At 42.4% G+C, this 12,866-nt stretch overlaps 1 protein-coding gene across 3 annotated transcripts in view; it reads left to right on the forward strand.

The window, feature by feature from the left end:
• FRAS1 (Fraser extracellular matrix complex subunit 1) overlaps positions 1 to 12,866 on the forward strand; it is a 423,027-nt gene that overhangs the window by 219,100 nt on the left and 191,061 nt on the right. For all 3 annotated transcript variants that reach the window (XM_024577139.4, XM_053922841.1, XM_045184911.3), the window contains exon 19: positions 10,934 to 11,074. In XM_024577139.4, the coding sequence (XP_024432907.2) occupies positions 10,934 to 11,074 (141 nt within the window). The remainder of the gene's footprint in view (positions 1 to 10,933; positions 11,075 to 12,866) is intronic.

The raw sequence follows: 12,866 nt of genomic DNA on the forward strand, positions 1-12,866 counted from the left end.
CAAAGGAGAATCCGTTACTAATTGTGAGATAATTTGAAGGCATTTGGTAGTTGACCAAATTTGTTTGTTTATTAAATATTAACATTTAGAATTCATTTAAAGGATTTTAATAATTTTATCCAGAGTAGATCTCACCTGTTTACTGATTGTTCACTAGCATTGACAGATTCAAGTTAAAAAAAAAAGAACAAAACCCAAGAAACCCATCAGCCCTCCTGCTAAAATAAAAGAAATTACAAATCAATAAAAAACCATGTACCCCCTAAAGTAACATCAAAAACCATCCCTTACTTTTTCATCTGTCTTCCCCACGGGTTTTCCGTGCCTCCCTGAGAGCTGGGACAGGGCCACTCGGCTGCACAGCTCCAGGGGCACCGCGTTCGTGGTCATTCGTCTGACTGGTGCCTCCCCCAGTCATCCAGTGACTGTGCAGCCTGTGCACATGGCAGCAGGGTGGAAGGACAAGACGGAGGACCTGGGGCTCCTGTCAGTGGGAGGCCTCTCCGCTCTCCCGCTCATATCCCTGGCTTTAGGTCAGGTTGCTCAACTCGGTCTCAGATTCTCCTTCCACTCTTGTTGAGGATTTATTTTTATCTCTATGAAAAGATATAGCTATTTGAAAATTAGCTTTCAGTTGAGGTCTCTAGAGCAGAGCTTCTCACTGAAGTCTCCTGGGAATCTTGTTAAGATGCAGATTCCAATGTAGTAGGTCTGGGTGGGGTCTGATGTCTGCATCTCTAACATGCTCCCAGGTGAGGCTGCTGCGTCTGGCCCACTGACCATGGGCTGAGTAAGGAAATTCTCTCATTAGAGGAGGATAAGCCTGTCACTTTATCACTGGTATGCTCCTTGCTAAGAAAAGGGTTTTTAAAAATTCCGACTTTTATTTCTTCTCATTGCTAGCATTATATATTACAGAAACTTTAAAAAACACAGATAAGTCTATTACTAAGTTACCCAGATTCAGCAAATAAAAATACAGAATTAGCTGCTGGTCAAGATGGAGGAGTAGGTAAACACAACTGGCCTCCTCATACAACCACAGCAAAAATTACAACTAAATTACAAAACAACTATCACCCAGAATCATCAGAAAATTGAGCTATGTGGAAGTCCGACAACCAAGGAATTAAAGAAGTCACATTCATCCAGAGGGGTAGGAGGGGTGGAGATGTGGAGACACAGAATGGGAGGTCTAACACCCACGTGTGGTGGATAAAAATTAGGATGGATATCTCAGGATGGATCCCAGCCCAGGGTTCCAGTTCCAAGAAGATAAATCCCCATAACTTCTGGCTATAAAAACCAGTGGAGGTTGGGACAGTGGAAGAAACTGTGGGATTCTAAGGTGTCTTCTCTTAAAGGGCCCATCACAGACTTAGGACTTATGTAGACTTACTCCCTCTGGGCTCCAACACTGGGGCAGCAGTTTGATGGGCACCAGTGGCCTATGGTAAGAAAATGAAGTGTCTGGCATCAGGGTGAGTGCTGGGAGGCAGCTTCCTCCTGGACAAAACTCCAGAGGCCAGGCAGCAGCCATTGTCCCTTTTCTGAGCCCTCCCCCACACAGAACCACAGAGCAGCAACACCATATCTGAGACTCCATCAACCTGGTTCACATGGGTTGCCTCGCACAGGTGATTACCTACGGCTCTGCCCTATTCAACTTACTGGTGTGCTTTTCTACATTAGGCCACGCTACTAAGACAGGGAGTCAAAGCCATTCTACCTAGTACATAGAAACAAACACAGAGAGGCTGCCAAAATAAGGAGACAAAGAAATACAGCCCAAATGAAAGAACAGAACAAAACTCCAGAAAAAGAGCTAAATGAAATGGAGATAAGCAATCTATCAGATGCAGAGTTCAAAACACTGGTTATCAGGATGCTCAAGAAACCCACTGGGTACTTCAACAGCATAAAAAAGACCCAGGCAGAATGAAGGTTACACTAAGTGAAATAAAGAAAAATTTACAGGGAATCAACAGTGGAGTGGATGAAGAATCAAAGGCCAGATAAAGTAATTCCCAGACAAGGTAAAGCTAAAGGAGTTCATCATCACCAAGCGCTTATTATGTGCAATGTTAAAGGGACATCTTTAAGGAAAAGAAGAAGTTTAAAACTATGATCATTAAAATGTCAATAAATCCACAACTATCAACAATTAAATCTAAAAAACAAACTAAGTAATAAAGCAGAACAGAAACAGAATCATATATATGGAGATTGTTTGGAGGGTTATCATTGGGGAGAGGAAGGGGGAGAATGGAGTGAAAGATGCAGGGATTGAGAAGCACAAGTTGGTGGGTACAGAATAGACAGGGGGTGGTTAAGAATGGTATGGGAAATGGAGTAGCCGAAGAACTTATATGCATGATCCATGGACATGCACTAAGGCAAGGGACTGGCAGAGGGAATGGGGGGGTACTGGGTGGTGGGGGAAAAGTGGGAAAATCTGAGACAATTGTAATAGCATAATCATTAAAATATGTTAAAAATACAGAATGAGGAAAATACAGGGTGGAGCAAAAGTAGGCTTACAGTTCATGTGGAAAATAATATAATAATGAATTAATAATAGTATGAGAATGAACTCTGTTTCACATACTCATAACTGCAAGTCTACTTTCACCTTACCCTGTATTTTTCAAATTAAAAAAGTGAATTTTTTAGTATAGATATGTCCCAAATATTGCCTGAGATATCCTAAAATATTATTCATTGTTTACCTGAAATTCAAATTTAACTAGGTATTTTTAATTTTACCTGTAAATCCTACCTATGACCCTTCTGTCTTGAGAGAACCTGTTTCAATCTTCTGGCATAGAGTTTTACACTTATGTACACATACACACACATATATACATCACTTTATAGTTTATGAATTTTTTATAACCACAAAGTTTATTGGAGATCCTGTGAATTTACGTTCACTCCTATTTTATAGATGAAGAAATTGAGGCTGGGAAGGAACCAGCTAAAGAATAATTTAGTGGTGGGGGATCCTGGGATCTAATAAAGGACATAGTTGCTCAAGAAATATTTTCTTCTTTCCCACCCAGATGCCTTGTTTTTTATTTCACGCTGGAGCTTTACAATTTAATTTCAGGCCAGCCATCTCACTTAATGATGCATTTCAATCACCATGTCAACAGTTTGGCAGTGGTGTCCAGGAAGGGATATGAACATGATCAGGATGAGTAGTTTAGTCACATAATTGCCCCGATTCTGTGGCAAATTAATGATGGATTCTTTCAATTCCCACACAGTTCAGCAAGAGGTTCAGAATGACATAATTTCGAGGAAATTACAAGCTTTATTTTAAAAATGAACTCTGGGCTGCAATAACACATTTTACTTACATCTTTTCTAATGTATCATGTCAGTAGAAACTGCTTTCAAACAGGATGCAGGGGCGGTGACACCCCAGCGGCCCTGCCCCCTATGCCAGCGGCCTTCCCATTACACTTTGAGTCATTGCGGCACTTCGGGCAGGTAACCATCTGGGACATTTTAGGAACCAAATTTTTCCAGGCCTCCTTTTTCATTCTTGAAGCTAGCATTGCCTTCTTAAGCCAGGTCGTACTGCACGGGGCCAAATGACACAAAATTCGTACAGGTTGATAACAGTTTTTAATTTTTTTCAACTTTATTGAGATATAATTGACATCTAACACTGTATTAGTTTGATGTGTACAACACAATGATTGGCTACCTGTATGTATTGGGAAGTGATCACCACGGTAAGTTTAGTTAACATTCATCACCACACACGGTTACGATTTTTTTGGTGGATGTGATGAGAACTTTTAAGATTTATCCTCTTAGCAACTTTCAAATATACACTGTGGTGTTGTTAACCACAGCCACCATGATGCACACTACTTGTCCCCAGGACTTTTCTTATGATTAGAAGGTAATTCTTATGATTGTACGTTTTGACCACCTTCACTCATTTTCCCTCCCTGTGCCTGCCCCCATCACCAGATTGTTCTCTGAGCCTTATCACTCAGCTGCCACAGCCCCTGGTTTTCTCTGAAACCTGTGTGGTTGTCTAAGTGACATCCTTTGTTCTTGGTTGGCTCCCAGTAGCTGAGGGTGTGCCAAGACCTGCCAGGGTTCCAAACGGGAAGCTCTTGGTCAGCACCTGGATGCAGGCAGATTGGAAGCTGGACCCTCAGGCAGCAGCTTTTAAAGTCTGTAAAAATACCTCTTTGGGGGCATATAGGGAGGTGGGTGTTTCTGTCAGCTCCCTCTGAGCCCAGGGAGGACAGCCTGGTAAGAACTGTTTCCCTGCTTGCTACAGTTCTGCTGAGCCCAGGAACTCGAGTCCCGCCAGCCACCAGAGCCATGCTCTCAAGGGATGTGTCCTCTGGGCGGCAACTGCAAAAGTCAGGCATGAGACACTTGCACAAGCTTTTTCCAGGGAAATGCTAGTGACCTGAGCAAGGTGGAGGGAGATGGTGAACATAGTGTCTGCCAGCCTTCCAGGTGTCAGAAGAGGATCATGGACCATCTTGTTGAATTAGAAGTCTGACCTTCAGGATGCAGCTTTTAAGACAAGCAGATGTGTCTCTCTCAGGGCAAGTCTGGGGGATGGGCATTTCTGACTTCTGTCTCTGCTTTGGGCCTTGGGGGAACCAACACCATAAGTTTTTGCAAGTCGTTAACTGCTTCTTTGTTCCCTGCAGCCTTATGGATCTCGTGGATGCGAGTCCCTACTGGCCTTGAGAGCTACAGCTTTGGGGACCCGTCCCTCAGGTGGAAATCTGAAAAGTTGGGGCACTAGATGTGGGGTCCAAACCCTTCCCTCCTCAGGGAGAAGCTGGGAGGCGGGAGTGCCCTCGGATTATATGTGGGGCTGTTCTGGGGCTAGGGTATGCGGCCACAGTGCCTCAGCCTCTCCTGCCCGTGCTGACAAGGTCTTTTTCTCCTTTGCCTATGTGTAGGGACTACTCCGCTAGTTTTCGGGTCCTTTCAGAGGGAATTGTTTTGTGCCTGGCTATGGGAGGGAGTGAGTTCAGGAGCCTGCAAGTTCACCAGCTTGGATGGGAATACCGATAAGAAATTCACTGATTATTTTGGTCAATTAATTAATTTGCTGTAGGAGAATAGAAAGAAATTAAGTATATTGTGAGTATTTTGATCTATTTAGCTGTTGCTCAGATTCACCAAAGGCCTTAAGGCAAAGAGTTTTAATTAAAGAAATAAATGGGTAGGACTCTGCCTGCTCAGCTTCAGAGTGTGTTACTATTTAAGAAATTGGGGTTCCCCTGCATTAATTGCATAAGAGGCATGGCTTCTGTATTAAGCAGTGCTCTTTAAAGTCGTCCCCGGAGTGCTGACATAAGCTAAACAAACGCATGCCTTCTGGTAACGTTCAATCTTCTTCACTTTCTCCTTGCTTTTATAGCATGGGTGTGCTCAGCTTTAGGAATAGAAAGATGAAAAAGATACAGACCATGCCTTAAGGAAAGCATTAGTAAGTAGGGGAGACTAACCTCTGAACAAGCAATTAAAAGAACATGGTACATTCTAGAATGGCAGTAGGCAGAAGGTATAGGGAGCACCCAAACAAAGGAGACTGGCTCTGTCTCAGGGGCAGTATCTGAAGAAACATTTGCAGAAGGAAAACTATATCAGCAGGCTGCTGAAGGATTAATGGAAGTTCACCAGGGAAAACGATGGGGAAGGGCATGCTGGGCCAAGCAAACAGCAAGTGCAAAGGCCTGGCGTGTTTGAAGTACCATGTAGTTGGTATTCCTGCCGTGTAAGGGCCAAAGCGGTGCATTGTGGGGACTGATACTGGAGACATGGGGTGAGTCATGTCATGAAGTGTTTTATATGCTGTGCTAAGGAGCTTAGAGTTGACACTGTTGACATTGGAGATCCACTGAAAGATCTTAAGTAGGGGAATAAATTGGTCAATTAGCATTTTATAAAGATCTCTCTGGTGGTTGTGTGGCAGGTAAATTGGAGGAACACAGTAGGGCTGGTTAGGAAGCTATTGCACTAATCCCTATCATGAGTAAGGGGCCAGGGGATGGTTAAGTCGAGATAGATGTGGCAGAGATTTAAGGATTAAAAATCAATATATCTTGGATGCGATACAGTGATGGGAAAAGCAGAAGTTAAGGTTTTCAGCATAAGTGTCTTGGTGAACGGTGGGGCTATCAAGTGAGACAGGGAATACAAAAGCAAGACCAGGTAGGGGAGGGGATATGGGCCGGGGGTGGCTCAACAGGTGCAGTTTTGGACAGCAGGAATGTGATGTCATAATTTACACTAATAGATATAGACCCAGCTTGGAAGTGGTAATGAGTAGTATTTTAGAAAGTTGGAGCACGGGGTACTGATGAAACACCATGTATAAAGGACACATGGACAAAACCAAAGGAGAGTGGGATCAAGATCAAGGGTGGGAGGTGGGGATAGCTGGGGGGGGAGGGCAAAATGGAGACAACTGTACTTGAACAACAATTAAAAATTTTTAAAATTAAAAAAAAATCTCTTAGGCAGTTAGATTTATGTGATTGGAGTTCAAGGTAAAAGTCAGAGCTGCACACATACACATAGGGCTCCCCAGCATGTAGGTCAGACTGAAGCTGTGCGTCAGTTTGCCCAAGAGTGAGAAGAACACCAGCAGAGGGTGCGATTTTGGGAAGCTCCACTACTCGTGGCGTAAACAGAGAGAGGCTCAGAGGAAATGGTCAAAGAGATAGGAGAATTAGAAGAGTTTGCTGCTGATATTTTCAGGGAAAAGATGTGGTTTTTATTTTTAAAGCATTCTCAATATATTTAGGTTAAATCATATTCATTAAAGAAATAAAAATAAAAAAGAAAGAATAGGGAAAAGGAGAGTGAGAAAAGGAAGGAGATCAATTTTGACTTTACTCATTTCTTAAGAATTTTTACTTCTTATGACAGTACTCCTGCTGTATACCCCAGAGGGTTTTCATATTTACAGCATAATTTGGGAGACGCCCACCTCAAAAATGGTTTTGACATGAAAAGCCAGGAAATTTGATATGATATGAAAGTAGGGATGCTGGACTACCCTTTATACCATTAAAAGGAAAAAAAAGAAATTTAAATAGAAAATACAGTGAACAAACTTGGTAATGTCTTTTAGGTAAATTTTTTACTGGAGTCAGGGTGACTGGACTTTATAGCCATCTGAGGACACTTTTACTGCTTAAGCAGCCCAGTTCCACCTCTGCAGAGATATACTTAGCCATCAACTGGGAAGCCGCTCTCCAGAAACGTAGTATTACGTGGAGAAATAACTCATTGGACTTCTTTCAAATCTATTCCATATACACCTTTTAATGAAGTTACTCTTCCTCAAAGGATCTTAGACTTCAAACCAGAACCCTTGCTATGAAATCAGCTTCCACGGAATGATCAAGCCTCATAAAAATCACTGAGATAGTGTAGACATTTCCACAACCAGCACAGAATTTAGTTTTTTATAAGATTGTTTTAAAGATTCAGAGGCAAATGCCTGGACTTCCAGAAATGGAGCACATAGAGCAAAAGGCATTTGGAGAGGGTGGTCACTGCTTAGCCTTTGCCCTCTGAGGCGTGTGGCAGCTAACCAGCTCGGTGTCTGCTTGGTTCTTCAGCATTCCCAGCGAAGGCAGTTCTGAAGTCTGCCATGGTGAGGTTCATTGGGGAGTATTTCTAAAGTCCAGTGTGTGGCAAAGGGAGTTTCTCCTAGAGTTCTCCTGGAGAAAGGGAGTTTTTCCTGGAGTCCATCAGCCTTTCAACTCCTTTGCCTTCTTTGCTTTTCTTACATAATTCAGTAATGTCTTTGTTCACATGGAACTGGGTTATTACATTAACTTTGTGACCAAATGGAATGAAATAAAATAAGCTGTGTGTTTAAAATGTATTGATTCATATTTCTCTAGTTTTCAATTCCACAATGATATGCTTTGATTTCCTATATATTTGGGAGGTATAACAGGAAGAACTAGGGATTTTAGCAATCTTGTAAAGTCTAATATAAACATACTGGAACAGTGACGGAAGGAGACATGACTGGGGGTGGTGAGCACACAGTACAATATACAGATGATGCATTATAGAATTGTACACCTGAAACCTACATAATTTCATTAACCAATGTCACTCTAATAAGTTCAACTAAAAAAGTTAATAATAATGAAAAATAAAAATTTTCTTGAGAATAAAATAAATACAAATAATAAACATATTGGTATTACAGAAGGCATATTTAAATAGAAAATATCGTACTGCTTCTAATTGCTTCCCCAGATCATTCTGGAAAGCTTCGTGCTGACAATAGAATTTAGCTGGTTTTGAAATGCTGCCGTGTGGCTTTCCACTAGACAGTTTCATTTTGTGTTAAATGTGTCTTAACTACTGGGCTAATTGTACCCTTCTTTTATAATATTTGCTTCAATGTCAGTTTACCTGTTTGGTTTTTAAAGATGAAATATTTTTACAGTGATTCCTAAAACTCTTGGGGGAAAAATTTCTGTGACTTGTACTAATAGAACTATTTAACAAAGCCATCTAGAAAAAAAAGAAATTATTTTAAAATTGCGGCTCTAGCTCTGTTTTTCATACAGTGATAAATACTGCTGAATCAATATAAAGCTCTACCATGTATTCAGGAATAATCATTAAAATATTTATCAAGCAGGAGGGCAGGGTTACTGCCCTGTCGGAATGGGCACTGGCCTTTGGTCAGGAGCAGGGTCCTGAGGCCTCCTGGTATAGGTGTTAACCCTTTAGGTGCTGGGTTATAGATGAGTCAGGGTGCTACAGTGGGGCCATGGCTACAGGGGATGCTAGAAGGCTTAGGACAGCAGCCATATATCCACCACGTAATAGTAGTTTAGTAGTGTAACAGCCAATACTGCTGGAGCAGGACATCCTGGCTAATTTCAGCCCCATGTCATATCCAAGATTGTAGGTTACATTTCAGGAAGGTGCCCTGAAATACATGGGGTCAACTTCATCAGTAAGAACCAGTTCGTGTCTTACTATTGTATCCCAGCACCTAGCCTTCCTGGCAGTTAATAATGAATGAATAAATGACTGGAGGTGAATGTCAGGCTGTTTCAAGATGTACGTTTTATTATTATTCAGGTGTGGTAAGGCTAACAGATTAGCAGCTCACTGCTATGGAAAATATAGTTTGTCCAAAAGAAAAAAGCAAACAAAATACAACCAGAGACATTGAGGGGGGGAACTGTCTAGCAGTGGCCAGGGGGGAGTAGGGTGGGGGCAGTGGGAAGAGGGGATTGCAGGAACTATTATAAAGGACACATGGACAAAATCGGGGGGGATGGTGGGGGTGGGGGAGGGAGGTGGGTTCAGCTGGGGTGGGGGGAGGGAAGGGGAGAAAAGGCATACAACTGTAATTGAATAACAATAAAAAATAAATTAAAAAAGAAATTAAAACTGAAAAATGTTTAAATACTTTATTTATTTCAAAGGAACAATAATAAATTTATTACATGTTAACATAAATATTTTTATGAAATATAGCTATAAATTTGAAAACAACAACAAAAAGACAATATAGTTTGTCAGTCCCAGTTCCCAAGAGGAGGGGGCACATCATCCCATGGAGGGGCCATACAGGGAAGCACCAGCGCTGGTCAGAGGCAGAGGGGGTGAGGGGGAAACGTAGCAAGAGCCTTTATTGTGGTTTCTGTGGGAAAGAGCCAGTAGGGCAAGGTAAACAGGCTTAGGATTGGCTAGTCTGAACTATTTCATTGAGCTCTAGAGTGTAGGGGTTGTCCCTAGTTACCTTGGACCTGGCATTGGGATGATGAGGCAGGTGGCTAGTGGCCCTGACTGAGACCCAGTAGAGGAGGTGATGGGTGTAGGGACTGGGCTAATGAGTAGGCATACAAAAGGCAGGCCCATAGGCCAGTCACTTACCATGTCTAGAAATAAGCTAGCCCTGAGGGAGGCAGTCTCTCCAGGATCACAAGGGCCCCTGATGATCCTGGAGAAACACAGAGTTAAAAGCACCATTAATGCTCTGGCACACTTGGGAAATGATGCAAATATTCCTTTTATCCTTAAAGACCTAGTGTAGACAAGCAGAGATGTTTTCTTTCTCTTTGCTTCCACATTTCTGTTTACACCTATGCATACTTACAGCATAGTATATAACAGTAATAATTAGCTAAGATTTATTAAACCCTTACTGTGCATTTAGCACTAGTGTGATAACTTCACATGCATCAACCCAATTAGTGTCCACAACATCCCATGCAGTGTGCATAATTTATATTCTCATTTTATACATGAGGAACTAGGAGCCTTGAGAAATTACATAACTTGGTCAAGGTCACATAGAGTGGCTATGTGATGCTCTTATTCTCTGTGCTATACTCTGTCTCCCATTCATTTTATTCCAGTTACTTGCTTGTGAGTCTGTTGATGCAGGGAGTTTCAGCAGTGCAAAATGTTGGCCAGTTCCTCTCACCTGTGTATGCCCAGTCTCCATCAGAAGGCACGCACCGTGTAAACCTTTGTGGAGTCAAAGAGCAAAGCTCCCACCACCTTTCTTGTGAGTTTGAGCAGCCTGATAAACAGCCCGTTGTCTAGGTGGAGGAGCTGTCCTGGGAGAAAGAAGGCATGTTTTATGGCTTCCTGTTCTTTACTTGACATTCTCTGAAAATGGAACTTGGGAAGAAAGAAATGTATGACTCCACAAATGGTTATTTCTGTTTTGTGGCATTTATGCCTTATTTAATCTGGGTTCCACAGATGCTTGCTTTGTAGGACATGGCCTTTAGAAAGAAGTGTGTGAGATGTGTCCTTGGGAAAATGAAATGAACGTGCAGAATGTGTTTCACCCCAGGAATGCTAACGGGAGAGACAGAGCTCCCACACTTGTCATCTAGTGGCTTTCCTGATAGTCCCTTCTGCTTTGCCTTCCCAGCTTGCCACCAATCCTGTTCCGGGTGTGCAGGGAGGAGCCCGAAGAACTGCACAGCCTGCTGGCCTTCCCACGTGCTGATGGATGGGCAGTGCCTCTCCCGCTGCCCAGATGGGTACTTTAACCAGGGAGGCAGGTGTGCAGGTGAGTGTGCAACATGCTGGGGCATATTCCCTACACCCCTGTTCTGTCTTCATAATGCAGCCAGACTCTGTAATTAGAAACCTTGTCACACCAAGGGACTGAGGATTGGACTGTAAATCCTTGTCTTGAACTTGTAGGGTAAATTCAGTTCTTCTTTATTAGAAGAATGAAAGAAGCATGAGAGAAGTGAAAAATTAGAATCAGCTTTACCCTATGCATGCCATGAGGGATGGATTTGATGGTAGGCATCACAGAGACAAAGTACTGCAGGCTCTAACGCATTTGTGTAGCGTCAGGCCTTTGGCAAAACCTCTGCAGTCCTCAGCCCCCCTTTCCCTGGCTACAGCCTAAGAAAGCAAAAGGAGACAGAGGTACTTATTTTTTTCTTTGACAAGTCAGTGCCATGTTTTTAAGAGCACTTTTATATTTCAGTGACAGAGATTCTAGAAATTACTAGCTGAGATTAGTGCAGGGTTTTATTGGAATTGACAAAATATTACAATTTAAGCACCACATTGTAGCACTGTGTTTTCTTGTATCTATGGGTGGGGGAGGGGGAGACTAAACACATTCTATCATGGTTACTGTTGTATTTCTAATAATAGACTTGTTGACAACAGCTAGCAGGAAAAAGCGCAGTGTTATGAAATTGTATTGCATATATTTCTAGAGTGAGAAAACGTGGTAAATTTGTAAAATATTTTTAAAATAAACCAATACTGGTTAGATTCATCTATCCTCAAACTCCAAAGAGGAAATTTAATGTAAACACAGATGTAGATGAATTATTTTTCCAAGTACCTTCTTGATCTCTCTAGGCCCCTGATGGATTGCTTTTCTTTAAACTCTCAATTGCGCTCAGACGGGAGTGTTCCTGGTCTGTCATTGGCATTGTCCTTGAAAATTGTTGTCTGTCACTGTGTGCTCTCGCACTAGCCCAGCTGGTGTGTGTGTGTAAAGCTGTTTGGCAACTAGAACAGGAACGGAACCACAGAAATGGAGATCACATGGAGGGTTTCAACAGGGGAGTGGGAGGGGGAGAGGGGGGGAAAGGTACAGAGAATAAGTAGCATAAATGATAGGTGGAAAATAGACAGGGGGAGGGTAAGAATAGTTAGGAAATGTAGAAGCCAAAGAACTTATAAGTATGACCCATGGACATGAACTATAGGGGGGGAATGTGGGAGGGAGGGGGTAGGCAGGATGGAGTGGAGTGGGGGGGGAATGGGACCACTATAATAGCATAATCAATAAATATATTAAAAAAAGAAAATACTTTCTGTAAAAAATGAGCAGCTGAGAACATTAACTAGTTTTTATGAAAAAAAAAAAAAGCTGTTTGGGGGAGTCCAGTGTGAGTCTCTCACTCTCCTTTGCCTCTGCTTGCATGAAGCCAGCAGGTGGATAGTACCGCGAGCGCCAGGGCCACCGGGTCACTGGAAATATTCGGGGAGGTGGAAACCATCTGGAGAACACTAGGAGCTTCTGGATGGGTGTTTTCAAAGTTAAGAACCTCAGGAATGTAGAAGGGGTGATAGTTAATGCTAGCTTTCTAATCAGCACTTCATTTTCTTGCTTGCTTGTGTTTTTTTAAAAAATAACTCTGTATCTTCTTTTGGCCTCTTGCCAGAACTGAGAAGCAGTTAACTTTATTTGAAATCTGTGCCTTGGCTTTTCACCAGCTCTGTGCTGGAAGGCGATTCTTTGTCATCAATTCCAGCAACTTCTACCCAGCTCCAGTCTTCACCTCCCCGCCTCTTGGAATCAGACTTGCTTGGACCTCCTTGTCCTT

This window comes from Desmodus rotundus, chromosome 4, assembly GCF_022682495.2.
Source record: "Desmodus rotundus isolate HL8 chromosome 4, HLdesRot8A.1, whole genome shotgun sequence".
In the NCBI taxonomy this organism is placed as follows: Eukaryota; Metazoa; Chordata; class Mammalia; order Chiroptera; family Phyllostomidae; genus Desmodus; species Desmodus rotundus.